The 14729-nt window shown below is 41.0% G+C and overlaps 2 protein-coding genes across 2 annotated transcripts; both read right to left on the bottom strand.

Moving 5' to 3' along the window:
• Window positions 1–870: 870 nt before the first annotated feature.
• Window positions 871–5142, bottom strand: LOC111238884 (4F2 cell-surface antigen heavy chain-like). The gene is made up of 9 exons (XM_022768595.1): window positions 5098–5142; window positions 4573–4951; window positions 3143–3307; window positions 2978–3054; window positions 2818–2895; window positions 2691–2746; window positions 2400–2595; window positions 1596–1703; window positions 871–1303 (listed from the first exon to the last, which is right to left on the bottom strand). The coding sequence occupies exons 1-9, from the start codon at window positions 5140–5142 to the stop codon at window positions 905–907; spliced, it is 1503 nt and encodes a 500-aa protein (XP_022624316.1). The 3' UTR covers window positions 871–904.
• Window positions 5143–8192: 3050 nt separating this feature from the next.
• Window positions 8193–14652, bottom strand: LOC111238888 (protein phosphatase 1A-like). Its single transcript, XM_022768600.1, has 6 exons — window positions 13848–14652; window positions 12276–12847; window positions 9673–9790; window positions 9450–9564; window positions 9272–9335; window positions 8193–8359 (listed from the first exon to the last, which is right to left on the bottom strand). Exons 1-6 carry the CDS (start codon window positions 14251–14253, stop codon window positions 8327–8329), a joined length of 1308 nt encoding a protein of 435 aa, XP_022624321.1. The 5' UTR covers window positions 14254–14652; the 3' UTR covers window positions 8193–8326.
• Between the last annotated feature and the right edge of the window lie 77 nt (window positions 14653–14729).

The raw sequence follows: 14729 nt of genomic DNA, 5'->3' as shown, positions 1-14729 counted from the left end.
AGAGCAGTGACCAATACTGTAGCACCACTATGTGGTTAACCAGTGCACACAAGTGAACATTTATTTCTAAGTCATACAGGCATTTACTCTTCTGAAATAGTATAACAGTACATAAATGGCAAGAAAGATTAAGATAATATGCTGTGAACCACTGCCAAGCTTCATTTGCTTCCCAGATTTGAATCAACAAAGAGGTTTGAAAAAGATAAGAATTCACATACAGGAGTAATTAGTATGTGGTCCACAATGTGGTCAGTAGCTCATACAAGTGATGAGTAATTGCAAAACCACTGAAGTGGGGTTTCACTTTGTTTATAACACAGCTTTTCCATGGAGAGTAATAGTTAACCTCTGGAGTTCAGACTTTGCGTCTGACTTTTGCACTTTTAATTAAGTAGGATTTTTCATGCAGGACTTTTATTTGTACGTATTTTTAGCCTGCTGTACTGGTACTTTTACATAAGTAAAGTATCTGAATACTTGTTCCACCACTGCCTACAAGTCTTTGTGACTGTCATTTTGTCAATGCAACAAAGGATAAAGCTGCTTGGAACCCAAAATACTATAAAAATGTACAAATATTTAGTTATAAATCACAAATAACGCTACAGAAAAAAATTCAACTGGTTTCCTCATCATATCTCTACCTGATATATAAAGTTATGTTAATGCTATGTTACCAGAAATAAACCATGCTCAGTGTTTTCCCCTAAACAGACTCCAGAAGGTTAAAGGGAATATATCCTGACAACAAATGATGCCACACACAACACAAATTCATCGTTTTATTTTTAGTGACATCTGAGCGTATACAGATCAGAACTTTAAAAAAAACACGTGTCAGATACTTGTCATTCTGAAACCCCAGCACCTAAATCTCCACACAACTGACAACAGAGAAGCTCTACGAGTAGCTTCCTGCCTCAAACAGTTTGATGACGATGGCTTCGTGGGGCCGCAGTTCCAGTGTGTACAGAGATGTCGAACCGAGGCGATCCATTCCTGTGCTGGCCACAAACACTCCAGCCTCGGGCAGGCTCGGGGCCCAGGCAGGATCCAGAGTGTGAAGTTCAGGCCCAACATTGAGCAGAACAAGGAAGTGGACACAACCCCAGGAGCGCAGGAAGGCCAGGATCGTGGGAGGTGCAGGAGAAGCAAGAGTGGAGTTGGAGATGGAAGAAGAGGAGGAGTTGGCTGAGGTGTTGAAGGGGAGGAAGGTGAAGCTGCCGTACAGAAGAGCTTCTTCTCTGGCTCTGGAGTGACTGAGGGAGGTGAAGAGAGCTACAGTTGAACGCTTCACCTTCTTGTCCTGAGAGAGAGGGATTATAGAGAAAGAAAAGTGTCATAGTTAAATATCACCTACCCAACTAATACTTGGTTTCTTTATCAACAGCTTTATATGATAAAGAGGCAGCAGACAGGACAACCAGCTTTATCACTCACTGTATTGGCGTCTGATGGTTCATTCTTCTCTCCATGAGACGAGCCAACATTCAGAGACACATTCTATATGGCAGAAAGCTTTTATTTGGCAACTTATAAAATGGTTAAATTATGAACTCAAAGTCTCAAACAGGGTTTTATTTTTTTTAAACCTGTGTTTGGTCGAAGTCCTCATCATGCTGGACTGCAGGTGATCCTGGCAGAGTCATCATCAACACCAGGAGTAATTTCTTCAAGTCAGGAGACGCTTTGCCTCCAACCTGCAGAAACACATTGCAGTTGTATAATGACATCCTACCTAAACCAAATGGCAATTCAATTATACTCAAGATTACTTACGCCATTCAGTAAAGTTGATATGACATCACTAATGCTTCAATGCAGTTATAGACCTAGTGTTCAAGTTTCTGTAATGTGAGACGTACAACTGTAAACTGTTGCTATTCTTTGTCATATAGTTTGTTGGTGAATTGAATATCTGTAGACTGTTAATGGGACAAAACAATAAATTTTTCCAAGAAAATAATCATGATTGATTGATGAAAGTAACAGTTATTTGCAGCCCGACATTCAGTACATTTAACTTCTGCATGCTTTACGTCGAGTAAATCCGTGCTAAATCTCCCATCTGTGTTGCTGTTGAGCTGTATCGAATTATACAAAGAGGTGTGTCTGTTGTTTAGCCTGCCATCACTGATTTGAATGGGGGTGAACAAAATAAAAGTAACACCTGCCAACATAAACGCAATGCAGTTCAACACCCCCACAACCTACACCCTCCAAGATGATCACACAGTTCAATCAACGCCTCTTTAACACAGATTCAACTAGAACAACAACACTGAAACCTTCATGAAGGTAGGATGTAATGCAGGACTGTTGTATTAGACTCAAGTAGTTTTGACTAAGTGTTCCTACTAAACTGCCATCTGAGTGTATATATGCACATGTCTTACTGTCCAACTGGGCCATATCTCATCTTCTCTTGTCTGCAAGTGTGTCTCTATAGCATCTGCAACTTCCTGGGCAGACAGGAGGTGATGCGAAGATGGCAGAATTGACCTCATGACCACATCCACCAGTGTCTTGTTAATCTGGCTGGAGTTGTTCAGAGGACGTGGGACTTCTTGCGTTTGTTTCACCACCACAATCCTGAAGAGAGACGAGGGTGTGCAGTTTCCAATTACTCCGTAGCTTCATTTTATGTTAGAAAAACAAACATCTATCCACATCTGCACATGCAGTACCTTTCCTCCTCCTGACTGCTGAATTCCCTGAAGACGTCTCTCCACTCCAGCAGAGTCTGAAATATAAATACTTTATTGGAACCACTGCTTATAAAGAAAATTTATAACATTAATGAGTATCATTTACCTTTTCTGAATATGCTGCATCTGTATCACAGATTGCAAAACCCGCCACACCCTGCTCCAACCAGAACCGCAAGGTATGCTGTGGAAATGGTAGTAATGTTTTAAGGAATCCAGCATCACCGAGAACTTAAGACGTTTAGTAGCATGACCAGAGGTTTCACCTGCAGTGTGGCTGATGATGGCTCGTTTCCTGCTACGTCTAGATCCACTTCACAGAAGTCCAACACCACTTTGAGACCTGCAGCACCAGTGAAAAGGTTCATTAATCATCAAACCATGTAGGAAAAAAGTCTTCTATCTAGCTATGCGGGATGTCTTTCACTCACCTGCTTTGTTGCTCTCTGTGAGCAGATGTTGGATCTGAGGCAACGTCCCCAAGCTTTCACCAGTCGCAGTGAGGTTTGAAGGAGACACGTCTTTAACAAACAGACCCTCCAGGATCAGAGCCCCTATACCCAGGGACCTGAGGTAGGGAAGCTGCTCACACAGCACTTGAGAGATTAAAACATGAAACTGATTTAGTCATATTTCATCTGTCACTGTTCAATTTCCTTCTCTCCCCTCCTTTTTTTGTATGTTTTTGTCTCAATACACTTTGTAGTTACCATTTGTGTTTGGTGAAAATGGTATTTAGTACTTTGTGTATGTAGCAGATGGTCATAATACATGTAGTTTAGTTTTTAGGTTACTCATCTATATTACAAATCTGTTCTTTTACCTCTTCTAGTTGCTCAATTTCTCTGCGTGGGAACAAAGAATTGCCTTATCTTTTTTTTTTTTTTTTCTCTCAACGCAAACACAAGAAAACCTCTTAATCTCTTTTCTGAGTGTTTTGCAATCATGTGGTGGCCCACAGCTTTAAGCCTGTGATGTCCTGAGACAGTCTGTGTGGTAAGAGACATCAAGCAGTGATCTGCCCTGAGATAAAGGCCAGGTGCCAGTATGATGAAATTTGGACTGCAAAAAGGCAATCTTACAGTAATCAAGAACCCCCATCTGGGTTTGAAAATTGATAGAATTTACATTTCAGTGAGACCAAATGTTGTCATACAGTGTGAACATAATGCTTTCATTAACAATCAAGAACTTGTGCGTCAACTAGTTTGTGTTTAACTGAAATGTGTTGATAGAAATTTCGTTTGGGAATGTCCAAGACTAAACCCACAGTATCGAATGAGAGTGGGTTCTACTTTATTACATTATGCTGAAGTCATGTCTTTATTATGCATTTTCCTAAAATTAATGTGTTGGATCAAAATACCACATAGCAAATCCGAAACTAGGTGTTATTCTAGAAAAACCTGTAGCACATTTCAAAGAGAGTGGGGAGAACAGGGAGTATTCTGGGGCCCAGCAGCTCTTATTTTTGGTCGATCTGACCCCTGATAAAATATTGAGGCTCATTAATGTCATCATACATATTCTCTTATGGCATGCCATGTTTATTGTGTGTCCTTAGCAGCACTATGAAGTTTGCCTTTTAATGTGCAAACATGGTAAAAGTAAACTTTGAACAAATGTGTGTCTCAGCCTATGAAGACTTTACAAAGATACTGTAGTGATAATGTCCTTGCCATGCCCCTAACTGACCACCAGGAGACAGTCAAACTGTGATTAAATGTGTTCTTCAACAAGAAATTTAGCTGCACATGGACTGCAACTGGAACAACACACAATGTACTTGGGGCTAAGGCAAAAAATAATATCTAAATGTTTTTTTTTTTTTTTTTAATGAAACCATTATTTATTTCCTCACCATTTATGCCCCCTGACCCCTCCGCCTCCATGAACAGGTCTGGCTGAAGCTGGTAGAACAGCGACTTCTGCCACCACTTGAGCGGGGTTACGACCGGCCGGGGGCTTATCGCAATGATGGCGATGGAGGTGGCGAGCATGGCCACCCAAGCCAGCCAGAACAGCAAGACCATGTAACAACGCACTCTCCTCCAGCCCGGACCCCCCGCCACGACTTCCAGCTGCTCCTTAGTCAACGGCTGCCACTGCTGAACCGGTTCCGGTTCAGGCTCCGGGATGAGCAGCGGCGCCGTCTCTGAGCCGCCCACACTGCCCGACAGCCCGGGGCCTGGCACGCTGCCGTACCCGGTGTCTCCTGCGTTCAGAGGCATCCTGTCCGTCTGCAGGTAAGTGATACGCGGTCAGATAATAGGGGTTTAATTTCAGTTTGTATAAACATGCACGCACCCAAGTTGTAGGAGGTGGGAGTGGGCCAACTGCTGGTGGGCTGAAGTTTTGTTAGGACTTGTTTGGTGTGTGTCCATACCGTTCTGCCCGTCTCCTCAGCGGCCTCCTTAACACTTTGTGCCATGTAAACCACAAGACGACTACAGATGCCAACACAAGTGCTGCAACAGTTAGCGTTTCTAGAGAAAAGTGCACACACACTCAGCAAGCAGCTCTGCCATGGCCAGCACCCTAAATTCCCCTGTTGCTACCTCTTTTCCACAGGTGTGTTTAAATTAATTAAATTTGACATATGCTACAGGTCAGGTGTCACTTGCGTCTGATTGGCCAATCCTGTTCACCCCCTCACCCAATTGGCCTTTTTTCAGTAGGACCAATAGGTTAAGGGACTGTAACTTTCTAAATAAGTTTTTCTTTCAGGCAGACTTATACAAAGAAAAATTCAACAGGAACTATGAAGGTTCATAAAATCCAGCTTTTGACTTCAATAACAAGAAGACCTAGACGGTCCCTTGCATTTTTTGAAGTAAAGTTTCTGTTAGATTCCATAAATAAAAATGAATCCATTCAATGATTTGCTTTCATACATGGGAAGTTTGAAAGACTAATATTCACCAAAACACAGAGCAATGATATAAACACACCTGCCACCAAGTTAGCACACAAATTCAAAAACGCTCTAGATGAAATTGGTTGAAGACAATCAAATGAGACCCTTAATTTATTTTTTCATGACAAAAATCAGGCTATAATATTACTTAAACTGGTAGATGAATGCAGCAGGACTTAATAGATCGTCATTAATCAGCGAAAAAGTTGTGTTTCCAATTTTCAAGATTCTCTTGCTATTGAATAATAGTGAAGATTACATGTGTCTTATTCTGCATGCTAAGATATTTGTTGAGTGTTTTCATATTCCTTGTAATTACATAACGATTACTTTTGTTTTATAAATTGTACCTTTTGGTCACATCTGCCTTGTAGATTTTGCCTTTTTTTAAGTCTACCACAATATGCTGCTGCTGTCCTGTCATTTTCAGTACATTTGGCTCATAAAACTCTATGGCATTACATAACAACGCCAAAAATGCATTCTCCAGTCTTACTGCAATTTTTTACAAGGTTTTCCCCTGACAGCAGTTGTTGGTTATGGGCCCTCTGGTGGTCACTTAGCACTAAACAGCTAATAGGTTGGTGATGCTGAGAGTTAGCTCTATACAACATGTCTCTGGACTGAGGGAGGAAACCAAAGGGAACACAGACAAACTCAACACAAGTCTCCAGTTAGTTCAAACCAGGATCATCCTGCATTGAGGCAGAACTAATTCAAATCTGTTATCGTGCTTTTTATCTATTCACAATCTAAGTCATTACTCACATTTTCAGTCTGAGGTTTCTTGCCTTCCTCTCTGGCCCCTTTTTTTTTTTCTTCTTTTCCACTCTCTACTTCCTCTTTAACTTTGTCCACCAGTGTTTCCGCAGAGCAGTGCCATCCTCAGTTGAATATTTGAGTGATCCGACTTGTGAGGAGTGAGGAGGTGAGAAGGACACTGTCCAATGAAAGCTCTGCTCAGCCAATTAATACAGAGGTGCCGAGCCTCACCACACCCTCGCAACACATTCTGAAGAACCCATGACTGCCAATGAGAGCCCCCTAAAGTCCCTCATGTGGTAGTTTTGACTTTGACTTGAATGATCTTGTTTTGTTTTTGATACTGAAGAAGTAAGGAATATGTGTTTTTTAGAGAATTTATATCTATGTCCTGTTGTGGTCTCAGTCTCTGTTTCTGAATGGTGTACACCCTTTGGCTGGTTGGTCTGAATGGAAGGCAGACTTGTACACTCAAATGTAGATATGTAAATGTAAAGCCAGCCTTTAAATTTCAAGGCACAGTCATACAATGATAGATTGAGACTTTGATCTGTTGTCACATTTCAAGCAAAGTCAATAGCCCAGCTTATTTTTCTTTTCTGTGTGTGGAAAAACAAGAAATCAGCTGAATAAAGAGCTGCAATCACTGGCTGAAAATAAATGTGCAAGTAATTTGATGAATAATTTTAGTAAGTGTTCAAGAAATGCCGAACATTTCCAGCTCCCTTAAACTTGAGAATGTGCTGTTTTCTTCTTTTGTATGGTCTGATAACTAAACACAATTGTAAAATGGACTATTGGTTTGACAGAACATGTGAAAATGTCACATTGTGTAGACAAAATGAATCAGCCCTAAACCATTGTAAATCTCAACAACTCATGTTAAAAATAAGTGGCTCTAAATATCACTAACATAAAGTTGTTAAATGAAAGATTTATGAGAAACACTTGTCACAGCATAAATGAATAAACAGCTTTATTTTATAGTATCTATCTATAATTTTAGATTGATAATAACGGGATCAACTATCGATGAGCTTTAGCAGGCTGTACAGATGCGTTGACTATAAAATCGCCTGCAGGAGAACAACTTTTGAATCGCATGGTGATGTAACACATCACACATCTGCTCTAAAGAGCCACAGGGTGCGTGTTTAATGAGGTCTGTCTGCTAATTCCTGGGAATATCTCATCCTTTTCCCCCAGCACGGCCCCCTCTCTATCTCTTTCTTCAACCCTCTCTGCATTCTTTATCCTTTTGTGTCTCTCCCTCTGGCTTTCCTCTCTTATGGCACACGTTTATGTTCTTGCTATAACATGTCATTGCTATCCACATAACCTTTGCTCCTTGACAGCATTGTGCAAACTAATTATTTACAGAGGGACCCTGCATTCCATCATGAGACTCTGATACACATGCAGCCCACGTGTGGAGCACATAAAGTAAGTCCAAGTTGTTTTTGTGTTTTTTTTATTTTTTTTTTATTTGAAGAATGCAATGTTATTTTGGTTTTTGCAGGATGTATTGCTTGAGAATGAGGAGTGTCAGCTCATTTGTTTTCCATATGTACAGTTTGTATACAGTATTACACAGAATTGTAAATGAGCTGCCATATACAGAAGCCTCTAGCGTGTAGTAAATATCTATCAGTTTCCCTCCAGGCGCTGTATGGATAAATATTATGAAGAACTCTTGGTCAGTAACAAATGATTTTAGAAAATATATTCCCAATATTAAAAAAAAAAAACAAAAAAAACACAGCAAGTATTTCATTTATTATAATTTCATTTTAATTGACCAGACAAAAAATGCTCAAAGAGAACATAGTACATAAAGAATCAGTCATTAGTGCTCATCTAAAATGTAAATGCGGTTTAAGCTTGTGGCCATGGAGACAGTGAAGCTGGTGGTGGGTCTGTTTCCATGGTAATAGCTTTAGTTTGAGTCCTCCTCCGATCCTTCAATGTCCTGAAATGTCACAAGACAAGATGTGATATTACTATCATGGAAGTTTCTGCATTTTGTTCATATAACTTAATTTTACAGGCAGATCAAGCTTACAGGAAGTAGACTACTTTCCAAAGATTATAAATTTAACAAAGATGCCTGACATTTCCTCAGATGTATGTATTTGCTGTTTTGCTTTGCTTTGCTTTGATGGATTTTGAGCAAACCAAGCAATTTGAGGACATCATATTGGTCTACATTTTTCACATTTTATAGGCAAAACATAATGTGTGCAACATAATCAATTTACTGACATAGACAACTACAACCTTACAGGCTCAATTTTTCTTAAAAAATTACCTGAGCAATTAATCAATGATCGGAAGTGTTGCCTCCACCAGGGAGGCTATGTTTTTACCTGTGTCTCTTTATTTATCAGAAGGATTAGACAAAAAATACTAAACCGATTTGCACTGAACTTGGTGGAGAGATGGGACATGGACCAGGGAAGAATCCATTAAATTTTGGGGGAGATCTGTAACATTTACTATGAATTTAATTTTTTTTCTGTGAAGTCTGGTGTATGTTGTTTGACATTGGTCTTGGCAGAGGTCTGAGCTCTCTAGTTTCAATTTTATTTTCTGTCAATCAACTATTGACTCTTTTTTGCTATAACAATAATTGATTAATTGATTAGTCAAGAAATTAATCAGAAGATAAATCACTAATAAAACTAATAGTAAGTCGCAACCATACTTTTGTGTGACTTTAAATGTCAGGGGTCATGACTTATGGTCAATTTCAAGATATATTCATCACTCAAAAACTGTTTGTGTAAATGAGGCATATTAGTTTTATTAATTTATGAATTTGTTGTAAATGACGGCATCTAACAACATGTTTATTGAATGAAATGTGTCTCATGTGTCTTACCATAGGTTCCTGACTTCTAAGAGCCATAACATGTTTCTGATATGCAGAGATAATGCAGTCTCGCCTGCAAAGAGAGAAACAGTGGTAGCACATTAAAAAGATTTCTATTTTGATTCCACAAAACTGATTCCACCGTAAACATATCTGTGTATTTTGGGGGTTAATTGTTCAGACTCACTTGCTGGTGATGCCTCCTCCCGGTGGAAGTCCTGGCATCTCTTCTGCAGCCAGGAATTTGATCACATAAAGAAGGTCAGGGTCCTCATCTCGGGACCTCATCATCTGGATAATTTCTGTTAGGGGAGACAGTCAAAAATATGTGGTAATAAATTAGGGAGATGACATTTACCCAAAGATCAGTGCGTTTTGTGGTGTGGGATTTAAGTCTTAAATCAACTCACCTTCCACTTTCACATCAATCTGTTGCTCCAGCTCCGCCTCCTGCTGCAGTGCCTCTTGTGACACCCGGGGGGCGCCGGGGAAGCAGACAATGATGATGCTGATGTTGTCCAAGCTGCCCTGAAGAGGGAGACAGAGCACAGCATTATCAGACAAGTTTGATGGAAAGAACTGAGGCTTCAGTTTTAATTCCACAGTGGTGGAATGTAACTTGAGTTTTACTCAAGTACTTACTCAAGTAAGTACTTTACTCAAGTAAAATTTGAGGTTCTTCTTCTTCACGTGAGTATTTCTATTTTATGCTACTTTATACCTTTACCTCACTACACCTCAGAGGGAAATATTGTACTTTTTAATTCACTACACATATTTAACAGCTATTGTTTCTGATTAATTAGCTGAAAGAAACCTATAACGAGCATGTTTAATTATGTATATAATTGCATGTGATTATGTATATTTAACTAAGTAAAACTATAGAAGGTTTATATTATCCCCATTCAACCAGATATTACATTAAAATGCTGCTTATGTGTTAAATCAGTAATTATAATCCTGTAATATAATAATGCAATAATATAACTCTGGCACAGGCCCTTCTGCCTGCATAATGACTACTTGTACTTTTGCTAAGTACTTGAGCACTTTCACACTGGCACTGGTACTTTTACTTAACTACAGGATCTTAATACTTGTTCCACTGCTCGAAATCACTTGAAATAGACCTGCTGAGAGGGAAAAAAGCAGGGGGCGGAGGTCTGTGCCAGGCTGGGTGCAGATATATTTTGGTTGATTTTATGGGAGGATTATCACATGCTGATACATTTGCTAAACAGAGTTTGGACAGCATATCAATCTCCTATGATGTCACAGTTAAGTAATTATAGAAGATTATGACAGTCCTGGTTTACTGGACAAAATACATTACTTTAGTCTGTGGCTCTGAGGAAGTGCACCTGAAGTAAAGAGCTAGTAGATGAATAAATATTAGCTTATTGCAGATATATATATCAATATCAGTAAGTACCAAAACATTTCAGCTATAAAACAAAGCTCTTGGCTGATAGACTGGTCTTGGATTTTTTTTAAATATCCCAAATGTCAGTGTCAGTATTAGCCTTAAAAATCCAGCTGTTTTATGAAGTCATTATATTGTCATAACCATCAGCCTGTCGGTTATAACGTCAGAGATGCAAGCAGAGAGGCTCCTTGTGTACTGGAACACGCAGTCTTTCAGCAGTTACTTTAAACCTTTTTTGGTGAAATAAATAGCAGCCCATCCCGACCAGGATAAAACCTCTGAGCTGGTGTGTGTGTTAAGTTCCCATCAACACACTCACGTTCAGTCTTAATCCGAGCCATGTGTAGCTTTTCTTCCCTCCTATCCCATGTCCCGGGATGCCATAATACAGCTATTTATAGGGCGGGAGAAGGTCTCGTCAGTGTTGAGACGGGCAGTTACCAGCAAGTGTTAAGAAGACCTGCAGCAGAAATCTACTTGCATAACAACATCAGTGTAATTCTTGCGCACAGAGACCCTGCTCACTAGTCCCCCTTCTTAATGTAAAGCCTCCCATTCATGAATCCACCTGCTGTAACACTCTGTGTCCTACTGCAGCGTCCAATGAGCTGAGTTTGGAGAAATTAGTGGGAGTAGTGCTGAGCTAAGACGCCAGGATGATGTCACTGTGCTGGGGAATTAAGTAGCTCAGTATTTAAATGGACTGGATTTGAATCTGTGCTTGTAGTGAATAATAAGAATCAGAATTTAACAATAGTCTGGAATTTCATTACTGTCACTTTGTGGACATATAAATTATAGTGTATCCACAAAATAATCGCAGGGCCTTTTTCTATCTTCATCAATTCAGGATATTCCTCTGTGTTGGGACGTCCTGTGTTTGTTTGTGTTTAGGTTCCTTCATAGAGAATGAATTGGCCGAGAGTATAATCCACTGGAACTTTTAGATATTAATGGAAGGAAATCTCCGTTCACCCTGTCCACCACCTGTGTCACGATTAGTGGTGGGTGTCATTCCTCAATACCTACTTTGATTATTTATTAATTTGCTAATTATTGTGGTAATTGATTGTTTGGTCTATAATGTGTCAGAAAACAGTGACAAATGCCCATCAAAGACTCGTATAGAGCCCAAGTTGATGTCTTCATGTTACTTGTTTTGCCTGAACAACAGTTCAAAACCCAAAGATCTGCAATTTATTATTATAAAAGACGGAAAAAGAGCAGCAAATCTTCACATTTGACTTATTCTTTGAGATAGTTCCTGATTTTGTATAAAAGGGTAGAGGTATTGATAATGTGATATGCCAAGTTCCAGCTGTCTTTATGCTGAGGGAACACCTGTAAATCATTTTTTCCTCATAAATTTGGACTCCACTACATTTGTCATTTCAGTGCTTCCTGTTTCCTGGTGCAACATTTGAAATCTGTGTGATTGTTTCTCTAACTGTCAAAACATTAACCACGCGAGGGTTAAAATGTATCCGTCATTATCAGAATGTTTTATCAAACCCTTTATTTTCTTTTCTTATTAATTCATATTTCTGCACCTTGTTGATGCACCCTTGTGGCCTGACATCTCACCTTATAGAGGCAGAGGTCAATGACTTGGGTGCAAATCTCTCTCAGGTCGTCGCACACCTGCAGACGGCTGCGCACAAAGGCACACAATTCCTCATTGCCGATGGCGTCCCACACACCGTCACATGCTAGAATTAGGAACTCGTCTTCAGGTGTCCTCTCCAGCTCGTACACCTCAGGCTCCGGTGACACCAGCTGCTCAGTCTGCGGCCTCCAGTCCACCTCCTTGAAGTCAAAGTCCCCCAGTGCTCTGGAAACGGCCAGCGAGCCGTTGACCCTCTGCAGGGTCACCGAGCCTCCAGCGTTCTGGATGCGCTCCTTTTCTCTGGGGTTGAACGGCTTGTGGTCCTCCGTGTAGAAGACCACCTGGCCGTTATGGCAGAGCAGAGTGCGGGAGTCCCCGCAGTTGATAAAGTAAATGTAACGCGGTGAAATCATGACAGCTGCTGCAGTGGAGCCACTTCGGTCCCAGTTGTCTTGGCGAGCCAGTTTGTGCATGTGGCGATCAATGTCCAGGAAGCCCTCACGGATCCCGTCCTTCACCTGCTCAGGGTCCTCACTCACTTTAACCCCACCTGTGAAACACGAGTGGGAAACATTTGGTTTTAAGTTACGTATTGTATAGTTTCTGGCACTGCCATGTTGTTTGTGAAGAGGCCAACACATATGGATCCTGGTACCACATAAACTGGGGGGATTGTGTTTTGTTTGATTTGTGAAATCAACATTTAATGGCATACTGCAAGGTCAGAGTCCTAAATCCAGCACTGCGCCTGTGTTGTTGGAGTAACACTGCAGCTCAGTGCAGTAACATGGTCGACACAGTGTTTCTGAAAAAATAACATTAAACTAAGAAAGCCGAAAAAGTGTCTGTTTCAAGGGTTTCTGGCTCCTGATGCACAGCTGCAACAAAAGTTTATTGAAGGTTTTCATGTAATTATGATTATTAATTTTCTTTTCTTTTTAATTTGCACGTTCATTTTCTCTCAGATGGCAAGCCAATCAGTTTACACGCTACATGTCAAGTATAAAACTTAATATCTGAATGAACATCAGCAGCTGTGATTTGGTCTGATCCCCCCTGAACCTGAATCCTGTAAAATACAACAATGTTCAGAATTCTTATTGTGAAAGTGCCACACATTATATTGTATGCATTTCTATCAACTTGTATATACACTGGGGCATGTTAGTTATCTCAGGTAATCTCATCTTTAAACCTGTATTGTTTGTTAGCTTTTATAACCTGCTCTCAATAAGCTGCTTTTATGGACTTTGCGTTCGTAATTCAAGTCTATTTCTATGCTTAAAACGATGCCACCAAAGGGTCTGTTTGCACATGTGTGTTGAAAATCCAAATGCAGTATGTTTTCAGTTTAAACATTCGACATTGAATTCATTTTGCAGATGCTTTCGTCCAAACTGACTTACAATGAGTGCATTTAAACTTGGTATGAACAAGAGCTAGATGTCATCCCTTCCGAACAAACAACTAAAAGTGTATTCAGTGCTACAGTACAAGTGCTTAGAGTATATCTTCTTGTACATCTTCATTAGTCCCTAAGTGTTCTGTACCTGTCGCCAGGATGTGATCCAGCAGGTTTCTGGAGCAGTACTGTGCCACTGTGGTGCCTGCGTGTCCATCAAAAACAGCAAAGTATCCCCACTCTGTCAGCTCTCCTCTCAGCTGGGGCATGCAGGTGTGGGCGTCCTCCATCTGAGCCCTCCAGCCCTGCATGCTCGCCACAGCGTAGTTCAGCCCCGGCTGAGACCCCCCCTCTGACACATGCTTCTCCAAAATGGGATGCTCCAGGTACGGGCTCGGCATCGAGTCGTCCTCATCCAAATTGTCCTCCTCCCCGGGCCCTGCTTCCCTGGACCCCCCTTTGAAGAAGAAGGTGACCATCTTCTCTGTCTCTTTGACCAGCTGGCGGAGGAATGAGGGCACCTCCACATTGCTCGCCCTCCTGGCTGTCCTCATCACCCCGCGGAGCCTGTGCTCAAGCTTCCTGCTCGACCTGGCAGCGGCCCGTCTCCTCCTGGTGCCCCTCCTCCGGCCCTGTGTTTTCCTCAGCAGGTCCAGCGCAACAGTTGTGCCGTGTTACTCCAAGCAGGTAAAAAAGAAAAAAGGGACTTTTAGTAAGAGTTGTGCAGTTAAATGAAAAACCGAGCTTGTTTCCTGTTAAAAATGATTAAGGCCATTTCTTCATCCCTTTGCCTGCTTGTAGAGTCAGGAATTCCTTCCTCTGTCCTATTCCTTCTTTGACAGTAAGACTATAAGCTGCCTGTCTCTCTCTGTCTTTGTTTCTGTCTCTCTCCTTTCTCTGCTACCTCTCCTGTATCAGCCCTGCGCTTCTATTGGCCTATCTATTAGTGTTGATTTATCCCTCTGCTCTGCCACCACCTACTGCCCTCCTTCCCCTCCCTCTGTCTGTGTAACACTGCTGGATAATCACC

This window comes from Seriola dumerili, unplaced genomic scaffold, assembly GCF_002260705.1.
Source record: "Seriola dumerili isolate Sdu_G_001 unplaced genomic scaffold, Sdu_1.0 BDQW01001731.1, whole genome shotgun sequence".
NCBI classification, from domain to species: domain Eukaryota; kingdom Metazoa; phylum Chordata; class Actinopteri; order Carangiformes; family Carangidae; genus Seriola; species Seriola dumerili.
Note: the sequence above shows the minus strand (reverse complement) of the source record. Positions and strands in the feature narration are given on the sequence as shown.